This window comes from Platichthys flesus, chromosome 20 (assembly GCF_949316205.1).
Source record: "Platichthys flesus chromosome 20, fPlaFle2.1, whole genome shotgun sequence".
NCBI classification, from domain to species: domain Eukaryota; kingdom Metazoa; phylum Chordata; class Actinopteri; order Pleuronectiformes; family Pleuronectidae; genus Platichthys; species Platichthys flesus.
Window position 1 is genome coordinate 13,660,813 of NC_084964.1, and position 16,483 is coordinate 13,677,295.

The 16,483-nt window shown below is 40.2% G+C and overlaps 3 protein-coding genes across 3 annotated transcripts; 2 read left to right on the plus strand and 1 right to left on the minus strand.

The window, feature by feature from the left end:
• Nucleotides 1-7,205: 7,205 nt before the first annotated feature.
• fbxl15 (F-box and leucine-rich repeat protein 15) lies at nt 7,206-10,412 on the minus strand. Its single transcript, XM_062378664.1, has 5 exons — nt 10,257-10,412; nt 9,767-9,926; nt 8,560-9,062; nt 8,232-8,450; nt 7,206-8,053 (listed from the first exon to the last, which is right to left on the minus strand). Exons 1-4 carry the CDS (start codon nt 10,280-10,282, stop codon nt 8,261-8,263), a joined length of 879 nt encoding a protein of 292 aa, XP_062234648.1. The 5' UTR covers nt 10,283-10,412; the 3' UTR covers nt 7,206-8,053; nt 8,232-8,260.
• Nucleotides 10,413-11,376: 964 nt separating this feature from the next.
• Nucleotides 11,377-13,303, plus strand: gpx9 (glutathione peroxidase 9). Its single transcript, XM_062378381.1, has 5 exons — nt 11,377-11,564; nt 11,668-11,761; nt 12,587-12,717; nt 12,814-12,944; nt 13,018-13,303. Exons 1-5 carry the CDS (start codon nt 11,433-11,435, stop codon nt 13,073-13,075), a joined length of 546 nt encoding a protein of 181 aa, XP_062234365.1. The 5' UTR covers nt 11,377-11,432; the 3' UTR covers nt 13,076-13,303.
• A 470-nt stretch (nt 13,304-13,773) lies between these two features.
• Nucleotides 13,774-16,412, plus strand: ndufb8 (NADH:ubiquinone oxidoreductase subunit B8). Its single transcript, XM_062378872.1, has 5 exons — nt 13,774-13,907; nt 14,157-14,283; nt 14,436-14,535; nt 15,265-15,420; nt 16,253-16,412. The coding sequence occupies exons 1-5, from the start codon at nt 13,817-13,819 to the stop codon at nt 16,343-16,345; spliced, it is 567 nt and encodes a 188-aa protein (XP_062234856.1). The 5' UTR covers nt 13,774-13,816; the 3' UTR covers nt 16,346-16,412.
• Nucleotides 16,413-16,483: the final 71 nt, after the last annotated feature.

Consider the following 16,483-nt stretch of genomic DNA (forward strand, 5'->3'; position numbering starts at 1 on the left):
TTCAAAATATAATTAGTCAGAAATGTGGGATATTATTGTACTAAAGAGTGTAATCCATAAATGGTAATTTAAACAACTATGAAGTTTTAGATCGTAGAACCAGACCTCAACAACCTGTCCGTCTGTATTAATAAGAAATATATTTATACACATATAACCAGGTAATTAAATACAATGAACATCTCGCCTCTCTACTTGTCCATGTGAAATATCACTAATGTATTAATATCCTTACATTGAGACTCATTTCCTTTCAATTCTCATCCCAGGCTGCATCTTCACTTATAAATAAAACAAGACGGATTCTAAATTCTGTTTCAAATTCAAAAGCTGAGATGTTGTAGTCGAAGTAGCCTGAAAATAAAAAAGTTTTATATTTTTAGTTACAGTCATAACTCTGGTTTTCTATAAAAGGTCATTTTAATTGCACAACTTAAACAGAATAAGTAAAGGAGACATTAGAATAACCTAAACCTACTTGAAATATACCTAAAATAAAGAAATTAGTTTGCCTTGGCCTGTTTGGGTATGAAGGGGGGGATCTAAGGCCTTTAACCTTCAGTGTTTAAAACATTATGCTTTAAATGCTCTGCACAGAATCAGGGAAGTTAAAAACTTGAAAAAAACCTTGTTCACCAGCTTATTCAGGCATTTCAGTTGCATTCTGACACTTCCTAATCAATTACTCCAAATATAAGCTGATGAACTGGAGAAGTGTCGGTTTAAAAGCAGGTCCATTCCTCCACTCTCTCAGCCCTGAGAGTTGAACCCCCCCCCCCCCCCCCCCTCCTGCCCTAGCCCTCTGACACCCAGGGTTGAGTCCCTGCCCAGTCCCGGGCATCCAGAGGCCAAGTTTCTTTAGTTATGCTTCATTTGCCAACGATATAAACACACGCTGATTTACCTAATAGAGGATACAGAATATGCATACAAGAAAAAAAAACATGATGAGTATCCGTCCTGGCAGGAGCATTTTGCCCTCTGACTAATCTGGGCTGCTAAATTGTGAGTAACTGTGTTGAACTTGTGTCCTCCAGCCAACAGAGATCAGAGTTCAGCATTGTGCTGTAATCGCAGATCACATCTTGTTATGCTTAGTGGACACTGAGAGATGCCCGGAGGCTCTCATTTACTTTGCAGGAACACAATGATCTGCTTCACGACAAAGGCAAAGTCTGAATTCGGTGAACAAACGCCCAATTTAAATTAAACACCATCCATGTCTGTGGATGGGGATATCCAAGAAATGAAGTGTGATGATTTGGAGGAGGAGGTCTCTCCATGTTTGAATCCACAGAATGATTAACACATTCCAAAAAGAAAAATACAAAAACATCACCTTGGCCTCGTCTGTCTCATTCAGCCGAGCTGCTTCCCTCTGACATGAAGGAAACTCGCAGTATTATTTGACAAATGGAGCACAAACAGCAAAATATGTGTTTAGTACATGTCCCGGCCCGTAGATTAATGACATTAACGAAGTTTCCATTAGCGCAGCGATCGGGGGAGACAGAGGCGTCCATGCGTGAATCCACATGACTGAATCACTGATAAGAGAAAATGAAACACATCTCTGTGGGCCAAGAGGGGCCAGGGAACGCCACTCTAAATTAGCCCGCGGCCCAATTTGTTGTTACTTCATTAACCGACCAGCATCTGCAGAGGAGGGGAGGGAAGTTGTGACCCATCTTCAGTTGAAAAAATAAAAAATTCCCATCTCTGATTTTGAGAAGGCCTCAGGAAAAAGAGAAGGAGCAGTTCCCTGTGCAGAGAGGCTGGAGTGGATCAGGGATGTGACAGGAGCTCCATCAGCCGGCGACCGTGCACGAGGAGAGTTCCACCTGGTTGTGAATCCCCATCGCAAACATCTGGAGCATGACAGTGAACAAGAGAGGACACGTGGGTCTGTTCAGCTCAGGTTGCACGATCTCAAAGCTGATATCTCCCCCGTTGATCTATTGTTTCACAGGATATTCACGACGACCATGAAGTGTCTTATCGTAAGAATTGTTGGAACACGGAGTCTCAGACGGGAGAAGATCAGGTTCTTTGAAAATGTGCAGTTAAATCATTTGAAATACTGAACTTTTTACACACACAGCCACGTATATGCCTCCCCTGTATATAATATATGTTGTTATTGATATACTGTAAGATGCACTATATGACAACTGGGTTCTTGTGCAGTTGTTAGGAGGTCCATGGTAAGGTTAAGGCTTAATGGCTTAAACAGGTGAAACATCCAGCTTCTTCTGCCACTTTCCAAACTGTCTGCGGTCTAGTTGCATTATGGGTCATGTTAGCGAGATGCTGTCAGACAGTATTTCTGGTTCTGCTGCATTGACCTTTATACCTTTTTACAACTGTCCCATCATGAGTCTGATAATATTAAAGGATATAGTGCTGGAATATTGGAGTATTATTCAAGTCCATCAGCTATAGCCCATTACTCAAGTGTCTCTTTACACAGATATTTACAGTACTAGCATCAGAACTATTGATTATTGTTATTACCGACATTTTTAATTGATCGACTCATTATTTAATCACTAGAATATCACATCACAAGTTCCCTCAGCTCAAGGTGATGAATTCAGCAGTATAGCAGATGGAGAAACCGACACCTGGTGGTAATGCCATAAAAATAGTGACAGATATTTTAATTAATATTGTCATTCTTTTATTTGAGTGAATTTGTTGTCGTTTCTCTTAATCATAACTTCTGTTATAAGCAATGATTGGTTAATGAAGACACCACATGCTGCAGTGAAACCCAGGGTTCCTCCCAAAGAACTGGGCCAGCACATTCTTCAGCCATGCAGTCAGTGACCAGTCGAGTCGCTCTGGCTGTGAGGCTCCATTCATTCAGGGCAAATCACACCAAAAATGTCTTAATGAAGAGGTAAACTTAGTGCGGACTAACTAAGCGGTTTGCGGGGGCCGGAGCCGGCTGACCATGTGTTCCCCCGTCCGGGCCCGGTGGTTGGGGCCGTGGTAATTAGGGAGGATGCTAATGGCTCTGACAAGTCTGAGTCCCTGGAAAGCTGGAAACGTCGCTTCAATTAGACGGCACCCTGAAGACGTCTTGTGTGGTGTTGTCATCCATTCCACTCGGAGGCTGCAAACACACATGTTCTATTTTGTTTTGCTCCCATCCCTGAAGCCTGAAGATTTCTCATCACCAGCACCTTCACTTCCCTCCCAAACCTGAGCCCACCAGATTCCAAACACACATGTTTATTCATGCCGATTTTTTAAAACCCCAACATTATTTCCTGCTTGGTTGATCGACATTTCGATGGCCACGCTCACAAAAGCCACTTTAATGTTGTCATTAGTTATGCTTCTCTGGTGGGCAAAAGATGGATCCCTAAGTCCCAGGATCCAACGGGGCCGTGTGTGAATGGTTGGGGGAGATAAACTACATCAAATAAACGGGGGAAAGACTCCTTCACTGATGGAAGACGGCGGCGGAAAAAAAGTCTGTTAATTAAAAATATGAAAATGAACAAAATCTCTGACACAGTTTTGGGCCCGTCTGAGCAGCTACAGTGATTCTCGCTCCACCTTATGAGAACTTCATTTAATTAACCGGAGGCTGCAAAGTATCCTCAAGCAGTTTCTAATTATTTTCCTGAGCAGATTTTTAAGATGATGTATCAACGACTCGAAGAATTGAGCTAATTCTTACTTTATTATTCAGTTGGTTGATGTTACATGAAAAATATTCCCAAGTTTACTTATTTCTCTTGGTTTTTTTCCAACTTAAATGTGGTTTTATTTGCAGGTGGACTTTAGTTACATTGACATTCAAGTCTATTGTTTGACTGGTTGTTATTTGACATGAAACAAATGGTAACAGACCTGTAGCTATGAGGTCAAAAGCTAGTTAAAAGGAGAACTTACACTTGAGACTTACTTATTATACCGTCATAAGGGGGGCAGCCTTATATATTTTATACATATTCTTTCTTTATATCAGAGAATGAAAGTGTTTGGTTATGGTTGATGAGATTCAATAATAATATACTAAAAAGTATGTGGGTTTAATTGTGTTCAAACAACTTATGGTGAATTTATGTTTTTAAAAACTTAGATTTGAGATATTTAGTTTCCTGCTTCTCCTTTAAGGAAGTACAATACAATACAGTGTATTGTATGAGTGTTTGTGTGTGTGTAGTATGTATATGTATATGTATATTTCAACTCGCCCATAATTCATGCTTTTTGTCACCAAACACAGTGGTAGAGTCATATTTACATAGGGTCACACATTTTGAAAACTGTGATGTTGATGTTCAGAACAGACTGGAAGATAGGATACTATATGAAAAGAACCAAATTATGTTTTGTGATTTTGTTATATGTGTCTGTAGACAGATTATCAACTTTTCATATCAAATATCTAAATATAATGTTAACAATAGGTCACAATTTTTGCTTTACAGCTAAACTACTAAATACAGTATATAATGCTGATGTTGACAGTGGTAGCACAGCTATATATATATATTATATTTAATTGTTTTATTGGAAGGATCACAGTCAGTAAGTTACTCTGTCAGGGAGGACATCGAAAAGCAGCCTGAGATTAAACTTAAATTTATTCTTTCTTTTAATAAGTACAGTATATTACATGCTGCCGGGGGCTCAAGCTGCATTCTGAATAAAATGAAGCAACCACATTGTTGTGCCTCGGTATAAAATGATCAGTTTCTATTGATCAATAATTTAGACAAGTGCCAGATTATTGGCAGGGAGACAAAATATGTTGGGCCGGCTGCGTTTGAGAAAACCCCCCACACACTCAATCACTGGAACAGAAATTGCTCCATGGTATATAATAACGCAGCGATGTTTCTTTCCCCCTCCTGCAGATCAATGCTAATTGAAGTCTTACATGATGAATGTAGTCTGAAACGTTTTTAACCCGGTGGCTGCTGGACAGGAGCGAGGACGGTCCACTGAGCACATGAGGTGTTTTTACACGCATTACTGAGACTGAGCAGTTACAGCTGATTTGTATAATTCCCTTTGCGTGCATAGGAATATTCTCCACTGTGCATCATTTGATCACTTGATAGTTTTCTGTTTAAGTATGAATAAAATACAGAGAGATTATTCAAAGCGAGTGGCTTCGCGAATTGAAATTTCACAACCACTGATGCTGTAAAGTCTCCTCGGTGGCAGAAGGATAAACCGGTCGATCCTCCAAATGTAACTCTCTGTAGGTGCACGCTGAGCAAGTGGACGGCCCACAGCAGATGGGGTAAACCGTGCCATCAAGTGGAAAATAGACCTGTTGTGTTGTCACAGAGACAAGTTGCAATATAGTCTGCCCACCGGACCTCCAGGGGAAACTGAGGGAGTTTAACACCTAGCTGTTGAGGCTGGGGATTCCTAGTGTGCATTCACTGCATCAGGTAGATGATGCTTCTGTTCACAAACCTCCTTAGTAATCAAACAAAAACATTCCATCATCTAAATCTTAGAAAAAAAAGATTCTTGGCCTTATCATACAGGTTCCTCCTGATACTGGCAGTTGATATATTTAAATAACAGACCTGCATGCACTGTTAGTTTAAATGTAATCAAGCAACATGTATAACTTAAACATCCGACTCACTGCTGCCACCTTGTGCCTCTTTGAGTCATAGACATAGGATTCTGTGCTTTTACAATGCTGCTAATATAATTTTAGAATACCAATTATTGCTTTTTCCAAACAGACGAAGGAGGAAAAGTGATGGTGTTGTATTTTATAATTTAATATTTGTTTGTATAAATCATACATTTTGTTACAGGGAAACATTTCAACACAGGTGCTTTGTACAAAAGTCATTTCAAAGGCTTAAAAGGAAAACAGTCATAATAAACTCCTATACTTATTTCAAACATGTTCTATGCATGTATTACCTCCGTCAACGATGTTTTCATCCGTTTGTCTGTAGGATTATGGAAAAACTACCTTACTGATTTCCATGACATTATTTGGAGGGGAAGGGCTTGATGTAAGGACGATGATTTTGGTGAAACCGTTTTTAGTGCCCGAGCATTGACAGACAGTGAGGCCCTATCGAAATTGTAAGGTTATTATAATTATTTTTTCAGGCAAATGAATTGGCTTTTTGAGGGCTTTAACATGCTCAAATTCATACCAAAAATTGCAGAAAATTAGAAAGTGGTGAAAATTTACTTTTCTATTTAATTACATTTTTAATTTACCTCCTGCGCAGAAGCCATCTGCGTACTTCCTGCACAGAAGTCAACTGCGCAGGATTTTAATATTTAATATTTTTAAATATATTTTTGTTATTTAAATTTTTTTTGAATTTACATAGTGTAAGATATTGTGCAATAAATAGGTGGTTGAAGTTCTGCCAATTCATAGGGTTTCAGTGTCTTTCTAAGGACACTTCAGCATTCAGTTGGGGTTGCCTTTGGGATTTGAACCGGCAACCTTCTTGTCCCCATCAGAACATCCCCATCAGAAACTTAGCACAGCCAGAACATGGACAAATTATTGTGTGTGTCAGTGTCATTCTCTGCTGCTTTTGATACACATTTCAGAGAGTATTTATTTCTACTTTACTCATGCAAAACCTTCTAGTTTTGCATGAGTTTCTAGTTTATATTCGGTGATCAAATAAATGCCATATTGTTCCCATCAACTAGCACAAGGATTAAGGGTCACTCATTACTCAAATTAAACCTCCGGCCTCCTGAACTTTTACTTTGAAGGTGAGCTGTCTCTCTGTCCCCCTCTGGATGTCCCCGTTCAAGTTTAGCTTCTCTGGTTGACTTCCACTTCATGCACAGACCAGTTGAGGCCTCACTACAGCACGAATCTACAACAACAACAAATCCCTGGATCTTTGCTGCTTAATTTCCAAGCAGTCTGCTGCTGCTTATTTCCATGTGATGTCCTGAGGCTGCCCCCTGCTGGCTTATGGGTTCCTCTGCTGCGCTTACTTGGTTTGTGCAGCTTGTGATTAACTAAAGTTGTCCATAAAAGAAAATCTTTATTATCCTTCAAGGGCAATTTGATGTACAACCAGTAATCAGTGCACGACAAAAATAAACCAATATATACATTTTTTTTTACTTCCTTTAACATTTCTCCACATTTTCGTGGATTTCTCCTGGAACAATTAATGGATAGTGATAAAAAAGTGATGTTAAGGGGAATGACACATTTATAAGTGTTTGCAATTTGGTGCAGACCCAAATAAGAATCTGGATCTAGTGTATTTAATTGTGGTTTCACCTCAACAGAATGGTTACTAATGTGGATTAAAGGGTTTGCATCACACAAATCAAAACAAAACAAAACATTCCCAGTTACCCCAGCATCATTTAGCCATTAAGACTTGATTGAAGTGTTATGACTGTTGCTTAAAACAGTTTTCATCTGGAAACATTTAAGCACTGTAAACAATGAGGTCTGACAATGATCCTGAGGAGACATTCTTCCTGGAATACACATGATCTACACAACAAACAAAGTGCCCTCACTGTGTTGTGATGGCAGGCAGAGGTATCAGACAGGAAGTTAATTAAAAAAAGACGCGACGAATAAAAACCAAAGGCTGAACAGAGCTGGTGGCAAGTGGAAAAAAGCTCGGCGGGACACATTGGGTGAACTTTTCCTTTAAATGGACACTTAACATGCAAAATGAGACGTTTAATTCAACTCAAACATGTTTTAAATGTTTCTAAAAGAAACATACGTTTTACGGCTTCTTTTTTCTCTCTCACAATATCATGTACACAAGGTACAAATACAACACACTCACTGCACTTTGGTCGGAATTGCTTTTTTTCTAAAAAAACAGATTATTACAACACCCCAAAAAAGTGCCGTGACATATTTTGGACATGAGGCAGCAATTCTTTAAAATGTACATGGCTTTCTTCAGTCATTTAAGCATTTTCAGTACCATCTTGAATACGTATCTCTGATCACATTCAAACTTGAGTGCAACACATTCAGGATTTTTTTCGGATTGTCTCACAGCAGCTCATGAGCGTGTGACTGCTGATATGAAGACACCTGTAGCAAAGAAATGTGAAATGTTGATTACCATGGATTGACTGTTTCCAACATTATTTGTTCATGAAATGTATTACGAATTAATTCACTGATTTGAAGTTCTGGCCTTTTGAACCTTGAGTTTAAATATTAACGTGTATTGAGCTTGTAGAGTAGATATACTGCTGATACCACCTACCTGTGTCGTGCAGATTCATGACCCTTTGGTTATATCTGGAGATTGATAAAAGGAGCGAACCCCAGCACGTCCTGAAGAAGCACCAGAGCCCTCTGTAATGGGGGCTCCACATCTATCACAACGTTGCGCTTCCGTAGAGGATCGAGGCTCGACTCTGTCACATTGTGGCAGTGATTCACCTTCAGGGACTGGAGCTTTGGGCAATACTCCGCAACCGTCCTGTGAGCACAGCATGCATAAGACATTACGGATGGTCGCACAAATGAGACGACACGTGTCAAAGTGTCGACACAAAGTTAGTTGGATTCTACTTGAGAGTAAGATGTACCTGATGGACTCGTTTCTGACCCTCAGGCAACCCGTCAGGTCCAGCTGCTCCAGACCCCTGCAGTTCTTGGCCACCTCCTCCACCGACTCGTCAGTGACGTTGGCGTTGACTGCCAAAGTTAGAGACCTCAACTTCAAGCACTTCTTGGCCAGGTAGCAGATGGCGTCGTCCTTGAGCTGGCGGCAGGCGGTGATGTCGATCGACTGCAGCCCCCCGCAGTGGTCGGCCAGGCTGCGCAGGGACAGGCTATCCACCCACTCGCAGTGCGCCAGGCCGAGGTGCTGGAGGTGGCCGCAGCTCAGCGACACGGCCACCAGGGAGTGCCGGGTGAGCCAAACGCACCCGCTCATTTCCACTCTCTGCAGATGCTGGTTCTGGCCGATGACCGGCAGCAGCTCCTGGTCCGTCACCCAGTCGGAGCAGTTCTGGAGCGACAGCCTCTGGAGAACTTTGCTGTCCTTCAGCATGGAGCAAAACGCTTCCTTGGGAATGCATTGTCCAATCTGTCAACAGAGCAGAAAGCAGACTTCTTCCAGTACTACAAACAACTTGCCTCTCAGTATCGACAGGCCTTAAAACACATTCAATTCAAGTCCCGCATCAAAGGCCTTAAGTATTGGAAAGTATGATATTTCATTTACAAGGTCATGTGTACGTGGGAGACATAAAACACTTAGAAAACCGCGAGTGAACTGTGTGTGAAGAAGGCTTTCATTAAGTCTGCCAAGAGGTTGTTTTCATATGCGTTCATTTTATCAATTTTTTTCCCAATTCTGCAAAGGAACAGACATTTTACCATGAACCTTACTTTAATGTTAGGAGATTGGACATTCTTCCACATTTTCATTGATTTCTTGGAGAATAACTCTTGGATGTTGATGAGGGGACTTTAAGGGGACTGATTCTAGTTATCCTCACAATCATTGAGAATAATATTTGCTAGGAGCTCATTTTAGCTCATTTAGACTTATGTATCAATCTTCTGCCACGTATCTATGGTCCAGGTTCAATACATCATAAACAATCACATGCAAACTAGGAAATCCATATAAGTTCAAGTACAATCTCTGGTTATCAGAGGCCTTATTGTGTCTTTTAGTTATCTGCCAGATCTTAAACAGGCATGACAGTGAAATCTGTGTAACACGTGTGATATTCAGCTTCACCCTGCATTCCACTGAGAGGGAAACCCAGTGCACACACTCACCGGGGACGGATCAAACGTCCTGCAGTTGGCCAGGTAGACCTGGACGAGGCTGTGGAAATGCTTGCTCACCCTCTGCAGACTCACCACATGCTGCAGGGGCAAGTAGCACAAGATGTGGGGGACCAGGACATCTTCCCAGGGCAGATCCAGGAGCTGACATCTGCAGAGGAGACACACACACATTCACACCTGAGTGTTTACAGTGTGTACAGCTGACACAACAACAACAACACGGTTACACGTTAACCTGGGGGTTTAAAGGGCAGGAGAACAGCAGCGGGGTTACAAGAGCAGACTGGAGGGTCTCTACCAGCGGTGTCACGGGGGTAGACATACACAACACAAGTCAGCTTCCATGTTTAACGGACACACGGGCTCGGTGACTCGGCCGTTGTTGCTGTAGCCGCTAGCGGAGAAGCTAACCTGCCGGGGCCACCGACCCTGCTGGGTTTGTAAATTAAAAAAAACACTGCATTTTAAAGCCACTCACGTCCGTATCGTGGCGTCTTCACTCATTGTGAGTCCGATGCGTTAGACACCGTTTTTCAACGTGTGTTGTTCTTCACGCGAGCACAAAAACAACGTGTTTATCTTTAGCATCTTTCAACCGGCTGTGGTGTAGCCCGAACCCGGTGCTGCCTTCAATGACCGTCGGAAGAATGATCCACAATGAAAGACAACAATGTTGATGTTCAGTAATAATGTTATGCCATTATTCTTATTATTCTAATTAATAATAATAGAAGAGTTCATGCTAAACAAAAAAACAAGCAGCATTCAAATCCAACAGTGTATGAATTGTATGTAGAAAATGAAAGGGATGACAGGGATAAAAACGCTAAAAGTTAAAATAATATATCTCCACAAGGATCATCCTCTTCCCTGAATACTACTGCAAAAAACGTAAATGTGAAAATTGTAATATGGAAAATTATACAAATCTTCCGGCATTTCTGGGGGAAAAGCCGAGAATTGATGATTGAGGTGATTCACTAAATATATCAGCAAAATAATTTATTAAACATCCTTTAATATATATATTTATATCTAGAGGGATTTCAGCCTAGTATACTATCAAAGGTGAAGGCGTTTTCAAAGCACAAGTGATTGCAGCAATATATAAAATAATACATTTTAGTCAGAATGTCATATAAATTAAAATACTATAACTTTAATTATTGTGATAAAGACATTTTTTAGCTTCCTGATTTGAAAAAAGTACAAATCAGGAAGTTGAGACTATGATTTCATGTAAAAGAAATAATATATATCTGTTGAAAACCTCGAGGAATTCAATTTAAAAGATGTGTTTTACTCTTGATTGTCTCTTTACTCTGAGACCTCATCAAACTGTCAGTTGTAAAGAGGAAATAATGCAGCTAAAATAAGTAGAAACATCTATATGTGCCCCCATATTTGTTTTAATTTTTAAATTTCCTAATCCCAATCGGCTGCCATCAGCTCCTCTTCCTGATACACATGTGTTGAACAATTGACCCCCCCTGCCGGCTCACCTCTGTCCAGAGAAACAATGAAGTCAGTCATGAGGAACAATTGCTGACCCATGAGTTATGTGTGCGTGAATGAGATGAGCCAACAGGAAAGCAAGAGTGAATTCTCACTCCTGACTGACTAACAGTCCCCCTTTACAAGCCGGAGCACAAACATGGCGAATAAATCAGTGTATGATTTCTGTGCTGAGACCCTGGACGGACAGCCGGTTCCGCTCAGTAAGTACAGGGGTAAGGTGCTTCTCATCGTCAACGTTGCCACCTTCTGAGGGTCAACTACAGAGGAGGTAATATCCCGCCAGAGCCCTGATTGATTGCGGTCAGATCCATAACAACGCGAGCTATGTCACTTTTATTAGAGCCGTTTGCTTTTGTGTCCTGTTCCCTCAGTACCACCGACTGAATGCACTGATGGAAATGTTTGGTGACCTCAACTTCACTGTCTTAGGATTCACCTGCAACCAGTTTGGTCTTCAGTCACCTGGTGGGTTCAGTGAAGCTTCTGAAATGTGACAGATTGTAAATCTGACAGGACAATAATTGTTTTACGGCACCAAGAGAAATACTGTACTGTGGAGCCTCCCTAAGTCCCTGTGGAATGTACTTTTACTCAAGTTCTCTATTAAGGAACATTTTTATATACTTCTTTTTGATTTATTTAACAATTTGGATTTCACTATATTTGTTTGACAGCTATATTTTCTAGTTACTATTCAGATTCAAGTTTTATGTATGAAGTTGAAAACATTGAGCATATTATTAAAAATATACACAAAAATGATTTGGCCAAAGTCCTAAGAAGAAAGTAAAAATCTGGAATTGCAGCATTTGTTTTCTTCTTCCTATTTATTGTGTAAAAGAGGACAATAACTGAACTTCAGAATCTAAAGTTGATTAAGTTATAGCCAACTGAAGTAAAATGCTTATCTATGACAGGGCCATTTTTATGCCTAATGAGTCCTTTTACATTTTATATTTTAAATATATTTACTGCTGATACCATTTGTGTTTTTTTTTTACTGTTTTTACATTAATGTATTGGTATTTTTTATAATTAAAGAATCTAAATACTCCACCATCTCTGACCTACATACGGTTTGTTAACATGCTCACACCTGTATACAAAGATTGGCGACACATCTCCACTTCCCACCACTATCCAGAAATGAAGCCAGAATATCTTGGATATGAACGTTGCCCACTTGCATACTGTATTTGGGGCCAGAGTCTGAACGGTAGCAATCGAGGGATGCGATGGTTTTCGTGACTTTCTGTTTAAAACAAATCATTAATACCACGTTTTTTTCAGAGGTCAATCATGAAACCCTCAATATTCTGAAGTATGTGAGACCTGGTGGAGAGTTTGTGCCCAAGTTTCCTGTCTTTGGCAAGGTTGAGGTGAATGGATTAAATGAAGAGCGTCTTTTCAGCTATCTGAAGGTAGTATGTTTACACAGGATCACATTGCTGGTTATATGGTATATATTCTCTGTCAGAAGTGCAGCTGTCACCGTGGTCATTTCTTGTTCAACTCAGGAACTGTTGCCATTTGTGAACCCTGTTATTGGAGATATAAAGAAATTCTACTGGTCCCCAATCAAAGTCAATGACATCCGGTGGAATTTCGAGAAGTTTCTCATAACTGCTGATGGCCGGCCCTTCAGAAGGTAAAGTAACATGAGCTACGGCACTCCTTTAGGTCTAACATGCATAACAACTAATGTTTTCCCTTTACTGCAGATATGAACTTCACTGCCCCATTGACAATGTGGAGAAGGACATAGCAGAACTTCTCTGACGGACTTTCTGAAGTTGAACATCAGTGGCAGAGTGACGATCCCCCAGTAAATGCGCACATGCACCTGAGCTGGATCTGATGGGAAGAGGAGCAGGACTCAGAGCTTTAGTGCATTCACTCTGACAACAGCTCCCTTCAGCCACTGGAGGAGTTTTCATGTCACCATCACACTCTTGTCTAATGTTATGGGCTCTGATACTAGAATTAAATAAAGCATTACAAAACAAATCTTTTATTGTTTTTGTTTCTTTGTAAAAGTATCCCATTACAAATTAATCCTACACTTCAGGAGAGGTATAATCCAAAAAATATACTTAAGGTATCAAAGTAGAACTCGACAAAAAACTGTTTCCACTTTACGCTTTTCTTTTCTATCAGTGTGCTCATATCCCCCTTTATGATGTCCTCGAGTCTAAAAATGCAAATCAAGATATCAGATAGTGCCGAAAAGTACACAATGTCACTCTGAAATGGAGTGGATATCTTGAAAGTTTTCTATCTACTTGAACAATGTTCCTCTTTGCCTTACCGCCACCATTATGATACTTGCTGAAGGTTATCGATATATTTGTATTACAATGCTATATGTAAATACTATAAATAACGTTTTTGTACAATTCTTTATTTCTTTAATATCTGCATTAAATATGTACGCGAATGTTCCGCGTTGAATTGATCCTTATCTCGACCTGTACTTCCAACCTTGCGCATGCGCACTGCTCATTCTGTCAGACAGTCAACATGGCTGCTGTTGGTTTCCGACGCTTGGCCCAGGCTCTCTGTAGAGGGAACCGGCCCGGCCTTCCGGGCCTGGTGTCGGGAAGCAGAGCGGGTGAGTCGTGCGTTGTCTTTTCGTCTTGCAGCGTGATGTACTTTTCTGTGGATACGTGCGTGAAAATGTGAAATACAAGCCCCTCAGTGGACGTAACCTTGACATGCTAGCCTTAGCTCATGCTAGCTGAGCGTCTATCCTGAATGAGAGTGAAGTTGGTCAGATTAGCTTTGTCGTTGTCTTTGTTTTCATTCGCCTTCTTAGAGCTTTATAACGTGTATTGTTCTTATATATTTGATGGTGTTTCAGCCTCTGGTTTGACGAAGGATGGTCTGCCTGGTGCGTTCCCCCAGACCCCAGAGGAGAAAGCTGCAGCAGCAAAGAAGTACAACATGACGGTGGCGGAGTATGAACCGTATCCGGATAAGGGAGAGGGGTGAGCTTTATTTTGAAAATCTCTGCTTGATGGGAGTTCAACTGTGGGTGCTGAAGAATGTGTTCAGCTGGTCAATTGTTTTGTTTACCAGGTACACTCACACTTCACAATGAAAAGTGACAGATAATCATGCCATTGTTGTGTTTTTGTAGCTTCGGTGACTATCCAAAGCTACAAGATAGATCTCAGCATGAGAGGGACCCCTGGTACAAATGGGACCATCCTGACCTGAGGAGGAACTGGGGAGAGCCGGTGAGATACTGGTTTTATTTACTGCTCCTGGAGTGATTTGGTTCTGTTTATTACAGTAGATAAACTTGTGAAAACACACAACAAGCTAAGTAAAACCTAAACATTTGAATTACACTACACCTTATTACTAAGTAATAACATACATTCAGTATTTCAAAATCAATTCAATACAAACACTACTGTAGCAGTAATCCCACCACATGCACACTGCTCATCTCTCTCTAACATCAACTTTGTTGTCTAGATACAAAGAATCAATATGACTCATTAATACCGCACCTATGAACATATCTTGGATCCAATAAAATAAGTTTACTCTTGAAATGTCATTCGTATGAGTCACTGATATGAATATTGGCTATCCCTAACCCATATATCAGCTTAAACAAATCCAGTATTGCCAAGCTGTAAATTTTTTAAATTCACTTATGGCATCAGATATCAGTTCCACATTGATTGCAAGACAATTTGCAGTATAATACTGTAGCAATGAAAAGTCAGAGTTCATACTGTACATCACAATGGATAATGTCTGAAGGTTGTACATGTATGTTTGCGTCCGAACTGTATGGAAGCAATACAAACAAGCATAAGTTCAAAGTGCCTCAGTAAAGTAACATACTGGGGCAGAGACTGTTCTTTCTCCACTCAAGACAGCACTATTGTGTATTTTTCAGTATTATTTTGTCCTTGATTATTTATCAGTGTCTGGGCTCTGTCTATTTTTAGATGCACTGGGATTTTGACATGTACATCAGGAACCGTGTGGATACATCTCCCAGCCCTGTGTCCTGGTCGACCATGTGCAAACAGCTGTTTGGGTTCATCGGGTTCATGCTGTTTATGTTCTACCTTGGGGAGAAATTCCCAGCGTATCAACCTGTTGTAAGTACAGAACAAGGCCTGGAATTATATGTCCAATTCACAAGTTCATTTTCAAAGGGTGATCTTAATGACTGATGCAGAGAAGATAATCATTCTCCAAATATCTCAGATTATCTTTAAAAATGCTTTTCTTGCTTCAAATTCACATTCGTGAGCGATGGTTTGATTTCATACATTTCATGTGACACATCTTAGAATATGTGAAAATATTGTTGATATCCCTTGTACCGTTAAAGGTCTTCTGCACATTTCAAGTCACCAACTTCCAGAAAATGTAAGCAAGTGTTATCGGCCACCAGTGGATTTTAGTTGCATAACTTCGGCTGTGCACCTTAGCGTCATAAATTGTTTTGGCCTTGTAATCAATGATAAAGGCAAAAGTTGAGGATTCTTTGAAGCTAAAGTTAAATCTGACTGGCTACTGGCTTGTATGGTAGAACTATGAGAGCCATGTGGCCCCCTCAGTAGATCTGACATCATTACCTCTATTTGTGTTTTTTAACATAAACACTGTCCCATTTTAGAACAGAGTCTAAAATGGAAAATATCCCTTGTGTGTTATAGTGCACTAATTAACACAAAATAGAGTTCTTCAAGAAAACAGACTATTGTACAGTTTAGATGATATCCATCTTCAAGTTTTATTAGATACTCATGCTCATTGTATTTACTATATTTCTTATGTTTTCAGTAAATCTGTGATGATACTCTCACAAATTGTTCATAAATGTCAGCTGTTCTGTGGAAACATATCAGTATATACAAAGTAGTCAGGCAGAAAATGCATTTGTTTGAAAGCACATTTCCATAAAAGGGTTTGTCTGTGTTCCAGGCAGCGAAACAGTTTCCCTACAACGACCTGTACTTGGAGAAAGGAGGAGATCCAGAAAAGCAACCGGAGGAAGTGAAAAACTACGAAATCTAAACGATTTAAATCTTCTACTTGTGTATATATATTTCTGTGAAGAATAAAAACGTATGATAAAAGTTAAGATTGTGTCCGTGTCTCTTTCTTGCATGTGTATAAATTATATAAAAGTTTTTTAAATAATTCTCAGTTAGT